The 18657-nt window shown below is 35.8% G+C and overlaps 1 protein-coding gene across 6 annotated transcripts in view; it reads left to right on the forward strand.

Moving 5' to 3' along the window:
- Positions 1-18657, forward strand: part of FBXO38 (F-box protein 38) — a 59029-nt gene that overhangs the window by 14969 nt on the left and 25403 nt on the right. For all 6 annotated transcript variants that reach the window (XR_002522800.2, XM_009209350.3, XM_003900329.3 and 3 more), the window contains exons 3-11: positions 286-419; positions 3603-3766; positions 3970-4135; positions 6303-6440; positions 7861-7998; positions 10634-10727; positions 12438-12568; positions 15940-16110; positions 17730-17872. Coding sequence is in view for 5 of the 6 variants with exons in the window: in XM_009209350.3 (XP_009207614.1) it covers positions 286-419; positions 3603-3766; positions 3970-4135; positions 6303-6440; positions 7861-7998; positions 10634-10727; positions 12438-12568; positions 15940-16110; positions 17730-17872 (1279 nt within the window). In the remaining variant the exon portion in view is untranslated. The remainder of the gene's footprint in view (positions 1-285; positions 420-3602; positions 3767-3969; positions 4136-6302; positions 6441-7860; positions 7999-10633; positions 10728-12437; positions 12569-15939; positions 16111-17729; positions 17873-18657) is intronic.

Genomic DNA, 18657 nt, shown 5'->3' on the forward strand with positions numbered 1-18657 from the left:
TGATTTTCTTTTGAAAACTCGGGGTGAAGAAAGGCAGGTTTTATCAAATGACCTGTGGAGGGAGCTCAATACCTTATTTGGATACTCAAGTATTTGCTGACTTATCTTTTTAGTAAAAAGCTGTATGACCATATTGACCATTTATGCATGTTAGCTTTGAATCTCTGTCTGAAGATCTTATTTCATTTGAGTGGTAGGAGATTGGAAGAAGGAAAAAAAAATAACTTATTGGTGAGGGGTGATACTTGCCCACTTGATAAATATGAGTTTCTTTCTCTCACAAAGGTACCTCCCTCTGCAGGATATCATGTGTATGGAATGTCTTTCCCGGAAGCTAAAGGAAGCAGTGACCCTGTATCTGCGAGTTGTGAGAGTTGTAGATCTCTGTGCAGGGCGGTGGTGGGAATACATGCCAAGTGGTAAGTGGATTTAGTCTGTAAAGTACAGTAGTGTCCTACTGGAAAGTAGTAACAATGGTTTCATATAAAGTTACTTGTTGTCTTGAAAAAGGCAATCTAAGTCACCTCATAGGAAGGCAAGATTTTGTTTAAATTATTCATGTTGGGTTTTAGGTTTGTAAAATGCGTTTTACCTGAGGCTTTATTGTTTTAATAGTCTGCTCTTTTCATTTCCTGTCCTTAAGTAACTATATCAGCCTGTTCCACACACATACGTGATTGGAGAACATGAGCCTTTGGTTAATGGAGTATATGTATATCACATTAGACCGTGTGTGTCCTTTACTCTCTGATGCGGGTTTTCCGTTGAATGGTAACAGTTTTCATCATAGATTTCCTCTACAACTAAACTGTACCCTTTAATTAAATAAATACTTGCCGTTTTTGTAAAATAGACCGCAGAACTCCAATTTCTTTAAATGGCCTATAGTAGGTCTTGGAGATTCTCGAATAAGGCACTGACCGAGCTTACAGGTAAAGAACTCAGAGTTAGCTTCCTAACCACTACAAATTGTTCCCAGTTGAAGAGACCACCTGAAAAGAAAGTTAATGGCTTTAGCTAAGCAAGGCATACTTGAAAGGAAGGAGTTAAAATAAAAGGCAATTAAAAGCTTCTTTTCACTTAATGCCAATCCATTAATTGGTACAATTTAGTTACTCTTGTTTTGCAATTATGAATCTGTCTTGTAAAGTCATCCTTTTTCTATGATGTCCAGATTATGAGACTTTGAAAATGGTATAAGACTGAGAGGGGACCAAAAAATAAAAAAATTTTAAAAAAGCCTTAATAGAAGTGAAGGGCTGGAGGAGATAATTGTCTTGTTCTGTTCTGTAGAACAGAACAGGTTAGCTCTGGAATACTGGAATTGTGCAGGTGGGTGCTGCATCCTTTCAAGAGAGTCATCAGATCAGTTGCTAACTCTTATCAGTTGGCCATAGTAGTTACCAATATATACTTTTTTTTTTTTTTTTTTTGAGATGGAGTCTTGCTCTGTTGTCCAGGCCAGAGTACAGTGGTGCAATCTAGGCTCACTGCAAGTTCCACCTCCCAGGTTCATGCCATTCTTCTGCCTCAGCCTCCGAAGTAGCTGGGACTACAGGCACCCACCACTACGTCCTGCTAATTTTTTGTATTTTTAGTAGAGACAGGGTTTCACCGTGTTCACCAGGATGGTCTTGGTCTCCTGACCTTGTGATCCGCCTGCGTCAGCCTTCCAAAGTGCTGGGATTACAGGCGGGAGCCAGCGCACCCGGCCCCAATATATACTTTCTTATAAAGAACATTGCAAAGACCTGAGGCTGGAACTGATTAATAGGTTTGTGGGAGGCAAACCGTGGTTGCTTTCAAATATTTAATAAAAGCCATTCTAAGGGTAAAAGATTCATCTCATCTTGTTTCAGAATGATCCTTTATATCAGGAAAGAAAAAAAATTAGGGCAGTGTGAAAACGATCGTCTTATTCCTTATATTAGTTTTGCTTTTGCAAAGGTTAGGCCAGTGGGAATTCTGAAGATGGGATTAATACAGTATATAAAGGCAGGACGGCAGAACTCCCATGTGATACAGTCTTAGCATTAACATTACTACCACTTACCAATTAGAGAAGAATTTGACTGCATGTTGCTGACTTTTAGGCTGTGATAAATAACCTGTGAGCCCAAGGCTTCCCATCTTTGCAATGAATGTAAAAGAGAGTTGAAGCAAACAGTCTCTAGCCTAAGATCAGATCACACTAACCTTGCTCACTAATGCCACCCTGACCAGTTCTCTGGCGTTTAACCCAGATTCTTTATATAATAGTACTTTATGGTTTATGTATGTGATCTCTTTGGATTCTCACTCCATCTCTGTAAAGAAGGTAGAACTTTCCCCATTTCTCTCGTGGGAGGCAACATATGTGACAAAAGAGGATAAACATTGCAGAGGTTACACTTGGTTTTAGATTCCAGCACTGCCATTTGGAAGCTCTTAAACTCTCTCAACTTCATTTTTTATGCTTGTTAGATGGGGTGATAACCTTTCTGATTTGGTCGTGAGAATAGATGAAAAAACAAAATGATTAACACATTGAATTGTTCAGTAATTAAAAGTTACTATACAAGAAAGTTATAAGAATTGTTATTATAATTAGAGACCAAGTAATCTCTAGTCTCTCCTTACTCTTCACTTTTGTGATACTGAAGTTAATATGTCTGGACTTTACATGTTAAATGAGATAACTTACAAATAAAACAACTTTCAAAAAAGTATGTAAGACTTAAATATTTGGGGCCTACTTTTTATTCTTGACAGTTAATATTTTTATTTGTCATTAATAAGCAGACAGTTGGCTTTCTGACCACTTTCATTAAAAATAAAAAAGCCCTTGTAACAGATTAAAATAGCATCCATATGAGACTTGTCTCCCCACTTACTTAACCAACAGCTCCTGCTGTGGAAGTAACCTGCCTCTCTCTGTTCCCATCTTGTTGATTCCTGCTATGGTCTCCTGGATAGATAGCTTCCTCTCAGCAGCATCCCCTGAGATTGGATCACTCTGGTTCTCTTAGCTGACTTGCATCTGTCTTTTTCAAAAGAATTAATTAAAATGGCAAGGGAGTAACAGTTAAACATATGACAGAGTATCAGAGTAATTATTAGAAAATGGATAGAATAATTTGAGATAGGAATTAGGTCAGAACTGTGAGCTTCCTAAAGATGAGGATCATATCTTATTTATATTTTTAGTTGTGTTCTGCAGAGCCCTGAAGGATTTACAGACAAGAGAGTACCCGTGGGGGAGGAGAAGGGTGGTGGTGATCAGGTGGGTGGTCCCGCTCCATCCACCAAATAGGTCCAAGTTATCTGGGTTAAAAGGGTGTTCTTTGTTGAAGATTTCCGTGCCTTAAAAGGAACAAAAACCAAACAGTCAATAATAAAAGCCTCCTCCATAAAGTATTAACTCAGATTAAGTGGAGTTTCTGACACATTTCCTCTGTTACTAAAGAAGTTTGTTTTCTGTTATGTTTATTCAGCTTTAGTGTTAGCCTTACGGAAATTTGAAAAGGAAGTCTTTTTTAACTTTTGGTAAAAATCAGAAGTGCCTAGTAAGTGTTAATGAACAGAAAGACGAACCTGGCTCTAAATACTTCTGAACTTCTCAGGCTTTACAGATTCCAGTTTTCTAACACTATTAAAGAAGATGCCAGATGTTGAACAGCTATATGGCCTTCACCCTCGATACCTTGAGAGGCGAAGAGTAAGGGGCCATGAGGCTTTTAGCATTCCAGGAGTCCTAGAAGCTTTGCAGGCATGCCCAAACTTAGTGGTGAGTGCACCTGGCTGGACATTTTGGCATCAACTGTTGATGAAATAATAGACCAAAGAATGATAGACTTGTTTACTCACATGCAAATCATCTGTTACAAACTTAAGTTCCATTGTGTACTTAGCATCTTGTGGTACAGAAATAAAAGCTTTGGATGCTAAATTAAAATCCTTTCTTATGCTTGCTTTGGCATTATTTTCTAGGGTGTGGAAACTTCTCATTTGGAATTGGTAGAATCCATTTGGACATATATGCCCCATGTTCATATTTTGGGGAAATTCCGTAATCGTAATGGAGCCTTTCCAATTCCTCCTGAAAATAAACTGAAAATTCCTATAGGAGCCAAAATTCAAACTTTACATTTAGTTGGTGAGTACATGTTTCTTGGGTCAGTTGTAACTCCCTGAAATGCCATATAACCTGAATATTCACTGAAAAAGAATAATGAGAATTTTAGAGATGGCTTTGTTGATTGATGACTTCAAAATAAATGTTTTCAAGACCTGTATAAAAATTCAGATTTCCCATTAAAGATCCACTGGGGTGAGGGAAATACTGTTTCACCAAGTGTATATTCTCTATCTGAATATTCTTTGAAATTATATACCAATAGCTTCAACTTAAGTAAAAAGTGTAAATATTTTCTCAAATTTGTCACTTTTGGCTTACGCTACTGAAAAGAATTCAGGGGTCCCTGTTAATATAGTCTGGTCTTTAATATTTGTTTACTACTTTATTCTGTATATATGTATACACACAGAGAGAGAGAGAGAGAGAATATATGTTTTCAGCATTATTCTAGGTATTGGGGATGGTCCAAAGAATTGGAAATTTCTGAAACTCAGGTGGTAAAGGGAGGGCATCGGGAATGATAAGGAGTTGGTCTTAAATAAGACTTAGATACACAATTATGGGAGAAAAGTAAAGATTTCTAGCAACCCTTCATTTATAAGATCAGGGAGTGGTGTCTAGTTTGAAATTGGATTTTTAGATATAAGGATTCTGTAATATCTGAAACTTATAATATAAGCTCTTTAAGGTCAAAGACTTATTTTCATATCTTTATATTTTCTATAATGCCTGTCACAGTTCATTGCAAATATAAGTACAGGTTAAGTTTTATTAAAATGCATTAATTTGTGGGAATCATTTAACAGTTTAACACTGTATTATGGTGATGCAGAGGTGTGGTAAATTAATAATAATGAACATTACCAAGAGAATGGGCAATTATGTCCTTTGTTTATAGAGTTTGGGACAGAAAGTGGATTGGGCCTAGGATATACTGTCTTCTCTGCATCTGTCTCACCCTTGCCACCTTGGGTTTCCTAATCAGTACAATCATTACTACCATCTTGATAGTATTAAAATAGATGCTGAACTTACCTTTGTGACTTCTGCATCGTACATCTCAATCTGTACCTCACTTCTGCTTTTTGTCCTTTTGTCTCATCCTTAATTTTACTTCCCATTTGTTGCTGTACTATGTGTGTGTGTAGTTCAAGCTAAATTGAGTTAAATAGCAGAGTGATGCTATTTTGAGAGGAACAAGTTAAGGGGTAATCCTTGTAGGTTACAATAAGAACATTTGGCAGAATTTAGCCTTTAAAGAACTGACCATTCAAGCACTCCAATTTTGCATTCTCTAGTTATTCTTGCTAGCAGAGCTTCTATTTTCCAAATTTAAAAATTGCATTACATAGTTTTGCCAACTACTGTTTGTTAAATGCCATCATCCTGGATCCTTGGATTTCTTTAATAAATTTGTGTCCCTTCCTTGGCTTTTATCTTCTTTCGTCCGTATTTCCTGTATTTTTTCACCTCACGCTACACCTCCCTTCTTCTGGTCGTGGTCCTCTGTGGGTATGATTTCTAGTATTAAGCCGCTCATGGATCCCATGCATCAAATTACCTTTACCAATCTGAAATTCTAAAATAAATGACTGGCAGGTTTCTGCTTTTCTCAGAGCCATGCTGGCTGGCTTCTACCACATATTTACAAAGTCTTAAGATTCATATATTTGTAGAAAACAGCTTTTAAAGCTCTGTGTCTGGCTATCTTCCAAATATCTATTTGCATATTTAAACCCACCTCGCTGACTTTGCACTGAGAAATTTAGTTTTCCTACTGGGGGGCAGTGGACATTAGTAGTCAAATAGTAAATTTGTGTGTTCCGTCTCCATCATTGTAGTTTTGCTTTCGATAATCCATTTTCACTTTACCTCTTCTGGGAAAATATATCCTAGGAGAGTTGTAAGATTATGAGAAACACTTACGTGCTAATCTAAGATATAGAAATACTTTTTAAACTCTATCTTCCCATTGGCCTTTTCTAAAAAAGTTAAGTCGGTTTATGGTTCTTTATAAACCTGTTTTAAATAAGGCAAACTTAATAGATTTTGTGTAATTTGTTCTGATAAAAATCCTTGACCAGTTAAACTGTTAATATGAAAAATAGACTCTTGAACTTATAAGCAAAATGTAGTATAGTTTTGTGATTTTTCTTGTTTGTTCTTTTTTATATTTGTGTTTTAGGGGTGAATGTTCCTGAAATTCCTTGTATCCCAATGCTAAGGCACCTTTATATGAAGTGGGTAAGACTTACTAAACCACAGCCATTTAAAGACTTCCTTTGTATCAGCTTAAGAACTTTCGTCATGAGGAACTGTGCAGGTAATGGTACACAATTATGGTGGAATTAAACATAAGCTATTCTAAAAATATCCTGAAGCAAACTTTAGCTACATTTGTAAATACAATTATATTATGCTATTACTATTTATGTCTTATAACTTATTCATCTTGTGAAGATAAATGTACTTTTTGTTTTAAAGACATTAGAAACATGATTTGCGTTTGACCTCAGCAAAAACAAAAACAACTCAGAATATCTGTATTTTTTACAGGCACTTTTTACTTTTCATAGGATTGTTTTATTAAATTTCAGTATTCTTTGTTTCTGGTCTCTGGTCTCTGAATCATTCTGCATGTAAATAGTTGGCTTCCTTAATCTACCTTAAACATAGCTTTTATGGTATTATCCTTCTAAACAGAAATCTTTAGTGTCCCTGTTGCCCTAGAGTAAGCTTGTTCAGCCCACGGTCCGCTGGCCACAGCCCACATGATGCCCAATACAAATTCTTAAACTTTCTTAAAACATTATGAGATTTACACACGGTCTTCCCCCCCCCCCCACCCCCCACTTCTTTCCAGCTCATCAGCTATCTTTAATGTTAGTGTATTTTATGTGTGGCCCAAAACAATTTTTCCTCTTCCAGTGTGGCCCAGTGATGTCAAAATACTGGACACCCCTGCACTTAGAGCATTAAGGGGGAACTACTCTGCTTAAGGTCAAAATAACCAGGACCCCTCTTGATAGCCTTATTCTGACACCTTTCCAAGATATACCTTCTTTTATCATCACATTTGACTATTCATTGTTCCCTGGACAACCATACAGCTTTCCACCTCAATGTCTTCTCTTATGCTGGATTATTGTTGCCTTATCCTGAGATGTGCACTTTCTTCCTCTTTTTTTGTATGCATTCTTCAGGTTCTGCCTTTTCCAACTTACTTTTCTCCTCTTTTTCTTTTTCATGGAGTATGGCAGATCTTATTTTTATACTTGATGCAGTCTGCCTTCTTATCCTTCTATAATTGTTTATGTTAGTTCTAGCTCCATGTCAACTGCACGTTTTTTGATGGACAGGACCATATCTTTTGTGATCTTCTGTAGTATCTAATGCAACACTGGTCATAGAGATGGTTAAATGATTGAGCTGTTTACTTGATTGAAGGATCAAATTTTTATCTTGACTTTTTCCCATTAGTTAGTTTGGGTTCAAAACTATTGAGCCTTTAGAGAATTTACAGAATACTACATCTGTCTCCAGTGTTACTGAAAAACCTTTATGCTGAGTAAATATATGGTTAATAGGCTAATACTTCCATTTGTAACAAGAACTAGATTGCAGAGAGCCAATTTGGCTGTCATTTTAAGATATAGAGTTACGTTATACATGCCTTTCACTGATTTGAAATTCATTTTAAGGCACTTTACATTATTCTATCAAAGATTTTTTTTTTTTTCTAGGACCCACAAATTCCTTGAAATATGTCCCTTTAGTAACAGGCTTAGCCTCTGCCCGAAACTTGGAACACTTAGAAATGGTTCGAGTTCCTTTCCTTGGAGGTCTTATCCAACATGTTGTTGAAGACAGTTGGAGATCAGGTATTCATTTTCTTTTGTTACTAACTGTTTTTTTAAAAGTCAACTTTAAAAAATCATTAAGCTTTTATTTAACTTCCCTGGCAAGTCTTTTAAAAAGAAAATGCTTGTCAGTAATTGTGCTTTCTCTGGTGTATTTGATGGACAATAAGTAACCATGAGCATAGCTAGTGTTCATTTTCTTTTGGTGCATATTAAACTTTCCTAAAATAGACAGTAGAGTGATAAGACATGTTTTCTGGCTTGTTTTGACTTTTGCATAGCTAATAATACCTCCTCTTATATTTGGAATCTTTCTTAGAAATGTTAACAGGGATTTCTAGCATTCTTTGGTGATGTTTTACAACTTGTACTGCCTAGGCTTCCAAAAAAAATTTAGGCATTAGTAATGTTCATATTTATCATATAATAATAGATAAATAATACATAACAGAATATGCTCTATGTTAATCATCTCATTGCAGAAAAAAAAATTGTGGTTTAGCAAAATGGATGATTAATAGTTGGAAACCAAAAATCTAACTTTGGCTCTCTAAAATAAAATGGAAAGTCATCAAGTACCATTGTTAACAAACAGCATTATAGTTAATACTGTTGAAATCTAAGAAAAGTAAACACTACATTTCTAGACATTTTGTCAGTCAAGTGTGGTGTAAGTGTACTGTATTACATTTAGCCAGTGGGATGAAACAACCCCTAAGACCAGCAGTATTTTGATTGATGGCGATAGTTAACAAGAGAAAAGTCAAAAACGAAAAGAAGGTCTCTCTCCATTCACTAGAGAGAAGACCTGTAGAGAGGTGCTGAAAGCTGAGTTTGTATAAAGGTCCTGAAAGAAAAACAGAGACTTTTCTTCTCTAATCGATTTTTAAGGGCAACCCTGCCTTATATTTTATTCAAGAAGTCAGCATACCTCACACAAAAATTAATTCTAGATGGATCATAGATTCAAATGAGAACAATTTTTAAAAAGAAATTTAAAAAAATAACTTAGAAGAATGTCTTGTTGACCTTGAGTACACAAAGTCTTCTTAAACAGGACACCAAAAAGCATTTACTGTAAAGAAAAGATTGATAAACTGTACCAAATTAAAATTAAGATTTTTTTTTTTTTTTGGTCCATCAAAAGGCATGATTGAGAGAGTGAAAAACCAGCCGGGTGTGGTGGCTCATGCCTGTAATCCCAGCACTTTGGGAGGCTGAGGCGGGAGGATCACGAGGTCAGCAGATGGAAACCATCCTGGCTATCATGGTGAAACTCCGTCTCCACTAAAAAGTACAAAATGTTAGCCAGGCGTGGTGGCGGGCGCCTGTAGTCCCAGCTACTCTGGAGGCTGAGGCAGGAGAATGGCATGAACCCAGGAGGTGGAACTTGCAGTGAGCCAAGATCTCACCACTGCACTCCAGCCTGGGCTAGAGAGAGCGAGACTCAGTCTCAAAAAAAAAAAAAAGAGTGAAAAACCAAGCTACAGAAAGGGAGAAGCTGTTTGCAATACAGACACCGGGTTTTGGGAAGATATAAAGGACTCCTGGAATGAATAAGAAAAAGGCAGGCAACTCAATAGAAAAAATGGGAAAATACTTGAATAGAAAAGTTTCCACACAAGAATCCAGTAAACATGAAAAAACGATAAAGTTTACTAATCATTAGGGAAGTGCAAATTGAAACTACAGTGTGATATTCAAGCACTAAAATGACTATGCCTACTCATGACTAATATGAAAAAGATAAAAACAGTAATGTTGGCTAGGATGTGGAGCAACAGAACCTTTCATACGCTGGTGGTCAGAATATAAATTCATACAACCACTTTGAAACACTGTTTGGTAGTATCTACTAAAGTTGGTCATACACATAGCAACAGTTGCATTCCTGGCTTTCAACCCAACAGAAGTGTTTACATTTGTTCACCAAAAGACATTTTTAAGATTGTTCACAGAAGCACTGTTTCTAATCATCCCAAAATGGAAAGATGCCTGTCGTCAAGAGAATGGATAATTAAATTGTGGCATATTCATGTAGCAAAATACTGTACAGCAATAAGAATGAACAGACTACAGCTACACAGCGATATGGATGAATCTCATAAGCAGAATGTTTAGTAAAAGAAGCCAGACGCAAAAGTATACATACTTTGTGACTTTATTTATACAAATTTAAAATGGATAAGCCAGTCATTTCTTTAAGCTATACATTAGTAATTTATGTTCTTTTTTGTAGGTAAATACAAGTTTCAGAAACATTAAAAAAATCAGTTAAAGTGGTTCTGGTCTTGTTCCGTATGATATTTGGAGGTTCAAAATTTGGCCAGAAATGGCAGGGTTTCTTTTTTTACAATTATCTCATCAGCTTCTGACTTTCTAAAAATCCTTACTTAACAGTCTGAATCTTTTAGAGTAGTTTTCAGATGCCATCAGAGTGTCTTGTCAAAATGAGGGTCTGCTTTCATCTCCTTTTAGGTGACTAGTAGTTATAATTCATCTTAAGATATTAATTTCAATGCAAAAACAAAGCTGAGATTTACTTTTAAACCAATAATTATCATCTAAGATAATACTTTATAATGTATAGTATATAAGTACTTCACTAAAAATACTGTGGTCAAAAGAAACACTTGTTTTTGTTCCTTGTCTTCAGGTGGTTTTAGAAATTTGCACACTATTGTTCTGGGAGCTTGCAAAAATGCTCTTGAAGTAGATCTTGGTTACCTCATCATTACTGCTGCCCGTAGGTATGTTTCCTCTTTGTATTGTGTCTTTCACTTTAGAAGTAATTGTGTCTTTCCCTGTTTTACCAAAAATTGTGGAACGTGTGTGTATATATGTGTGTACATTTGATCAAGCCTTGTTCAAATTTAAAATACAAAGAAGTTTAAATAACAGATGAGTATAACATCATGGTAGTCTTAATGTTATATACTGGTAACCAGTTGAGCTGCATACTAGCAAGCTCCAGAGTGGCTTGGTCTCATATCAGAGAAAAGCAGTGGAATTTCTGGAAACGGCTAAGAGTCCAACAGAAGTTAGCATTGAAGCTCTGGTGTCTGTAGCCCTCTCAGGACCATTGTCTCAATCTCTGGATGATTTTCTGAATTGTTCTAGTTACTTGGTGATAATATTTGCTATTCAGAAATCAGTGTTTTAAATCAGCTTTTCCAAAGTCTGACCTTATAACACATCTATAATTTTTAACCAAGTGGTTGTATCACTATACCACATTTACTATTTCTTACATATCAGTGTTCTATCTCCACTTTTATTTTATAGTGTTTTCTTTAAATTAAGCATTTTTTAAATTTATTCAAAAACAAAGCTTTTTCCATCAAGAGATTATTGATTAGGATTGTAAATAAAATAAGTGTTTCTTTCTTTTTTTTTTTTTTTTTCCAGAAATCCTAGCCATGTATTTACAGAATCATTGTGGAAAATGAACTATCAAGGAAGAAAAATAAACCACTCTTTTATCTTTCATATCAATCCAAAAATAATTCAGTGTCTTTCTAAATAATGAACACAACTTAAACTTACCCTTCTTAAGAATTAAGATAATTCTGCAGTTACATAATACACACCTCATAATGACTGCAAGCTTTAGGAAACCTCGGCTTTGACAAATCTGAGCCTAGTCCCTCAGAATAATACCTCAGGGTCTAAAATAAAAGTGTTTTGAAGTTTAAGTAGGTATTGTTACCTACTACAGAACTATACTCTTGGTTAAAACGCAACATTAACAGCTAGCCTAAGCAAAATGTCAAATACCAGCACCAGGTGCAGATTCTCACATTGACTTTTCAGGTTTAGTAAAGCACTTGGTATAAGATTCTTACCTGTAATTAATTGTTATTTAATGTATAGCTTCAGTGTACTGCCTAAGATTTCCTTACACTTTGCAGATACTCCTTTGAAGAAAATATGTTTTTGTTTTTGTGTTTTTTCAATGGAGGAGGTGGGAGGGAAGTTGTTGACATCTGTGACACTTCACTAAAGTCATAAACTTCTTTCAGAGTCTTCCTGATATGGTTTGGCTCTGTTTCCCCTCAGATCTCATCTTGCAGCTCCCATAATTCCCTTGTGTTGTGGGAGGGACCCAGCGGGAGATGACTGAGTCATGGGGGTAGTCCTTCCCATGCAGTCCTCGTGATAGTGAATAAGTCTCACTAGATCCAATGGTTTTAAAAATGGGAGTGTCCCTGCACAGCCTCTCTTTTGTTGCCTGCTGCCATGATGTAAGATGTGACTTGCTCCTTTTTGCCTTCAACCATGTTTGTGAGGCCTCCCCAGCCACGTGGAACTGTGAGTCCATTAAAACCTCTTTTTCTTCCCAGTCTCTGGTATGTCTTTGTCAGGAGCATAGAAACAGACTAATACACTTATATTAGGAGGAATCTTTGGTTCTGGTGGTTTTTGTTTTGCTCTGATATGTTCTTTCTCTTTATTCACAGGTTACATGAAGTTCGGATCCAGCCTTCCCTAACCAAAGATGGTGTCTTTTCTGCCCTAAAGATGGCAGAGTTGGAGTTCCCCCAGTTTGAAACCCTTCATCTAGGATACGTAGATGAGTTTTTACTACAGAGTAAGATTTATCTCATTTTAATTCCTAGAATTACTGTAGGAAATTTACTTGACAAACTGAAATCTGAATTGGGGTTGTGCCTTGTCTTTTTGAACATAAGACAACTTAAAATCTTAGGTGCTCTCACGTCTTGAAAAATAAACTTTTAAATTAGAAATATCAGTGATTTTTTTTCCATATTGCCTCTGATTTTAGCATACTATGGAAAATATAGTTACTAACAATACACCAGAAAAAGAACCTTATCTACATTTGATATTGTCTCCACTTTACTGCCCACGTTTCTTTCCCATTCTGCTTCATTTTTTTCACAGAATGTCATCCTTGGTTCCATTGTTGAATTTGATCTGCCACACTTCTTGAAGCTTTTGATGGCCCTCTCAGATGAGGTCCCATTCCCTGCCCATGCTCTTCATTTCCATTAAGCCCGCTGGGGGTTCTGGATTTTCCAGATAGTGTGAGCACATAATGGTCAGTATTCATTTAATGATGATTGCTGTTGGAAAGCTTGTTCACAGCATTTTCTTACGCATTTACAATTGAGAACTCATTTCTTTGGGTTTGAATGCATGTCAATTCATTATTCAAACTATTTTTCCATATGGCATCAATAAGATATGAAAGAAAATTTTCATCACCAACATGTTTTTATTCAAGAATTCATTTTCTTCCTACTTGATTTGCAACAAGTCTTTCTTGAACTCTCATCATCATAGCAGATAACATTTTTTCTTTGGATCTAGTTTGTGTTGTAGAAGAACATAAGAAGGCTTAATTCTTCCAATCAGGACAGTCCCACTCAAAAAACATGACTGTTTTTCTTTTTCATTTCTAATGTATATATTACAATAATAGTTGTGGGTTTTTTGTTTGTTTACTTCTTTGTTGTTCACGGTACTCATTAATATAGGTGATTACTTTAAAAAGTTAAGCCATCCTTTTCTAGACAGTTGACTGTTAGATTCACGTTAAATCTATACAGCTTTGAAAAAGATCAGCTTTTCTCCAAAATAGCTTAAAATGCTAACTAGTACAATGATTTTATATAAAATTAATACATTTGATATCAAGCTTTTCTGGTTTTGAATGAAGTATCTAACATTCCCTATGTTTCTGCAATGTCTGTATAGTAACTTAAAATTATTAGCTTTGAAGTTGATATTCCTTCTATAATGTTGTTTTCTGTTTTTCCCAAAAGCTCAGAACTTGACAAATTGTGTACTTTCAGGATGGCCAAATTTAGGTCTACTGAAGAATTGTCTTCCAGTGTTATCTTTATAACCAATTATTTTCCTGTAGTGTTTCTTTCTCCTCAACGTACGTTTTCTATAGCATAAAAATACCTTCTTGACTATCATTATCTCATAGTTTTCAACACAACTTGTTTCATGTTCTGTTTCATACTTAATAGTCTGTTATGTTGAACTTTGTACTATCATTCTCTTCTTATTTGCCACAGTTTAACCATTTCTTCCATATACATACTATCTTCTGTCCCTCCAAAGATGGCCTAGGATTCTCTGTTTCAGAATAGGTGCATGGTACTTCTTATGGACAATGTCATGAGTTCACTGTTCACTCACACTCTCTCACTTAGTTTCTCTCTTCTCAGTAATTTAGATTTGAAGCATCTCCCCAAGAAGTGGTGACTGGCCTCTGGTAAAACTTGGGTCACTTTCTTGTTATAAAAGGTCTGGCAGAATAAATAAATAGGAACATCACCTTTGTCTTCTAGCGATGACCTAAAGATGAATCTTTAGAGAGTTCTTTGTTCATGTGGATTTATGATCTGTAAGCTTTATATAATAGTGATAGAGATGTATAACTCAGTGAAAATTTTAGAAAAAAATATAGTCGTAGCCCTAGAGTCCTAGGAATTTAGTCCTAGAGCTTGAGGGAGAGAGAATTGAGGCCTGTCTGTTACTAATCATGAGACCTAAGCAAGTTCATTCTTCTCATTTCTTAAATGAAGATAAGGTGATTTCCTGCTTTTCTCTTGGGTAGCTCTGAGGAATCAAGGGAAAAGTGATATATACATTTACAACAATCTCTGACACTTAGGAAGTATTCAATAAATGATAGCTTTTACTTTTAGCTGACCTGTGGGCTGAAAAGAAAAACAAACATGAATCTCAAGTGATATCATCAGGATTTTGAAGGAGTGTGGCAAGCAGGAAGCCCCAAGAGTAGAAACGTGGTTGGTCATCTCAAAAAACTAAATGCGAAACATTGATTTGTCATGTTAGGTTACAGCATTTATTCAGGTAGTGCCCAGGAAACAGGGTCAGTTCAAGGTTTACCCTATCTTAAGGAAAATGCAAGTTTCGTCTCAAGTCCAAAGAGCAGGGAAAAGGTCCTTACCAGGAGCTAAAGAAAATAGCTCAGCTAAATTGTAAAGAATGGATTAAGGTGAAATCTGTAAGAAGTGCCAGGAAATACCAAAAATAGGAACTCTAGGAGAAAAACTGTAAACTCTATGGAAAGTAAAATTGGAAGTTTGGAGAAGATGGATTGTTTTAAACATGTTCTAGCTAAAGGTGTAAACCCCTGTGATATTCAGGACAACTTCACCGGAGCGGCAGTGTTTTCTTTGTCCTGCGTATTGATTGATTGCAGACTGTGAGAGACATGTATCCCCATGAGCTCTTGTATCCCCAGCACTATGCTAGACACTAAAGATGTAACTATGAACTAATAGAATCTTGGAGTGTGAGGGGACAGGCAGATGGGAGAAGTGATAAGAGGCAAGAGATGAGGTGTGATTCCCAGTGGCATGATCTAGGATAAAGGATCCTCCTTTACGTATTCCCAAACCCCTAGTGTGTGACCAGAGAGTAGGCACTAAAGCCCAGTGGCATGTGTTTGAGTTAAGAAGTGCACTTTTAGGATATAAATAGATGTTACTAACCAGTGCCATGGGTTGTAACAATGAATCTTAAATTCTCAGAGTTTACCCTTCTTTACACATGTCCACACTGGGCTTCAAGAACATCATTTTACTGTGAGGGAGTTGAGTTTTTAAGATTTTGTTTTCCTTTTAAATGATAAAGCTAAAACTTTACCATCGTGTGAACCAGTATGATATGTCCTCACTTATGCTTTAAGAATTTTTGCCTTTTTTCTTCTCTAAACAATTGGAAATAATTTTTCCTACTAGCTGTCCTTTGACTTTTAATATAATTTATTATTTTGCATAAGAACTGCTACTATATGTAAATAATACCTAACCTAAAATTATACCTGAACCCGATAAGCAGATGATACAGAATGATGGTAGAGACTTTTTATGCTGACTGGTAAGATACAAAATTGGTAACACTCCCTAACACTTAAGAATTTGACTTTTTTAAAAAATTGATTGGTCTTTTTAGGCAGAATGGCTAATGCGGATCTGGTGAAGTATGGTTTGGCTGATGTGGTAGAAAATCCTGGTATCATCACTGATATAGGGATGAAAGCAGTCAATGAAGTTTTTTCCTGTATCAAATATCTGGCAATTTACAATTGCCCTCATCTACACAACCCATACAATTGGATCTCAGGTATTACAGACTTACAAATACAGCTATGTTTTACTGATACTGAAATAATACAATTGTCCTTGTTTTCTATGTGTGATATGATTGCATTCCTAATGTAAACTGTAGGTATTTCGTTTGGATTGTTCATACAAGTTCTGGTAACCTTTGATAACTAGTTGGAAGTGTATTCAATGCCTCTTTAAACTTCTGAAGGTTTCTACCTGGAAATTTATACTCTCCAGGTTGTGGATTCAAGTGCCCTGATTTTTATATGTACTTCTTTGGGCTAGGAATATAAAATTAAGCTTAGTTCATTGCTACTTGGGACTTAGGATAGTGTAGTTATTTTCTCAGAATTATCTTCACAATGGCACATCATCTGAAAGGACAAAGTAGGTATGTATTTTGAACTTTCATTGAGTGACATTAACCTGAGATAAAAATTTCTATTGACTAGAAATCCCAGTCTATTTCAGACCTACCCCTCCAATCTCCTATATGTAGAAGTGTGACTTTTGCACTTGATATTTTTCCCTTATGGTGGGAGTTCATTTTCCTCTCAGAGTAATGTCATCTGTTGTCTTAAAGGCCCTTCTTAAATACCGAAATTTACAAACCATTAAATAAATTGAGAGCCCGAGAAAGTTGTACTTGTGACAAAGCCTCTCACTGACACCTACAGAACAGCCTCCTCTGCTGTTGAGTCACTTTACCGGGATCTGTATCTCCTCACAAAGCTACTATCCAGGCTTGTTTTAGGGCTGGGACCTCTGCTGAGATCACTCATTAATATAGTCATGTCTCATGTGCCAGCAGCAGTTAAATTCTATCCCTGGCCCTGCTGAACCAAGAAGTTACTGGGAAATATGAACTTTAGGATGTAGCAGGCGTAGATGACTTTAAAAAAATAACATTTATTGGGTTTTTGGTTTGTTTGTTTTCTTAAATACAGAAGAGTATAAAGAAGAAAACAAAAAATGGCCTATAATCCCATCACTCAGAATTCCTGTTAACACTTAAAAAAATAAAAGTAATACATGCACTTGATAAATTTCAAACAGTACAGAAAGGTACAAAATGAAAACTCTCCTCTTCTCAAAGGTAACCATCATCAACAGTTTTTTGTATATTTTTCTGGACAAATTATGCATATTGCAGCATATATGTGTATAGCATTTAAAAATAATTTATATTATACCAAAGGATCTTACTGTGTATACACTGTCCTATAGCTTGTTTTTGTACTAAGTATAATTTGGAGAGTTTTCCATGTCAGCAAGCATACTAAACTCTCCTTCATTCTTTTGAAATAGCTACATGATGTTCTATTAAATAAATATGCCATAATTTTTTAATTCAGTGTCCTATTGTTGAAAAGCCATGTAGGTTGTTGAGTGGATCACATTTAAATCAGGGCTGATTGGATTCAAATTAATGTTCCCCAGGCCATTTAGTTCTCACAATGGAATTAGGTATGTAAACATCATAATTTAGAATCATCAGGTTTTAGAAGTCATGAAAAAAAGGAAAAGTTATTTAATAAAAAAGGATTTGAAAGTCTTTGTGACCTGTATCAAAATTCATCAGTAATGGGGAAAGTGTTACTTATGTTTTCTCTGGTCATGTCATTTCTTCAACAGACCACTCAAGATGGACTCGATTGGTTGATATCAACCTAGTACGGTGCCATGCTTTGAAGCTGGACTCTTTTGGCCAGTTTATTGAATTGTTACCCAGCCTAGAGTTTATTTCACTGGATCAGATGTTTCGTGAACCACCCAAGGTAAGATACATTTGAGGGAGTTTTTGTTTATTTTGATACTCAGGAAAGAAAATAAAGACAGCCTGTGATTTTTTTTTTTTTTCTTTTCAACAATATGCCTTTACAGTGTTATAGTCAGACTTTTTACTGCCAGCCTCCGTGAAAGCATAAAGGTTGTAATAATGCATGGCCTCTCATTCTTCTCAATGAGAATTAAGGGTTCTCTGGGGAAGGGTAAGGAAGAAGTAAGTGGAAGCTGTCTCTGTTAGTATATAAACAAAAGGTAAGGTGAGGGTGAGGCTGGAAATTTAAGACAGAAATTATTACGTGGAATAATTCATTGGTAGATTAAATCTAATTAGGAACCCAAAGTATAAATAAGAATTAAGGATTTATTTGGGGAGTGTTTTACTTTGCTGCTATCTTTCTGTTAAGTTGTATAGCCTGGGAAATCTGAGGTTGCCCCGTTTTACAAAATGTTATTTTCAAACTGCTTAACATATAGAACTTTGTACTGTTAAGGTAATTAAAAACTTAATCCTTCAACCATTTGTGTTCTCTCTTATCAGTTATTAATGGTTACATTCCCACTGTTGAAGCGGTACAATATAATGGGGAAAGCTCAGGATTCGAGGTCAGAATCCTGGTTTCAAATTGCAGCTGTACCACTTACTGGCCATGTGCTGTTGGGCAGATCTCTTCTCCTTGTGTGACTCCTCATCTATAAATTAAGCCAGTAACCCTTTATCTATCTTGAAGTGTTGCAGGCCTTAAATAAGATTTTCTATGTGTATGTGAAAGCATTT

This window comes from Papio anubis, chromosome 5, assembly GCF_008728515.1.
Source record: "Papio anubis isolate 15944 chromosome 5, Panubis1.0, whole genome shotgun sequence".
NCBI lineage: Eukaryota > Metazoa > Chordata > Mammalia > Primates > Cercopithecidae > Papio > Papio anubis.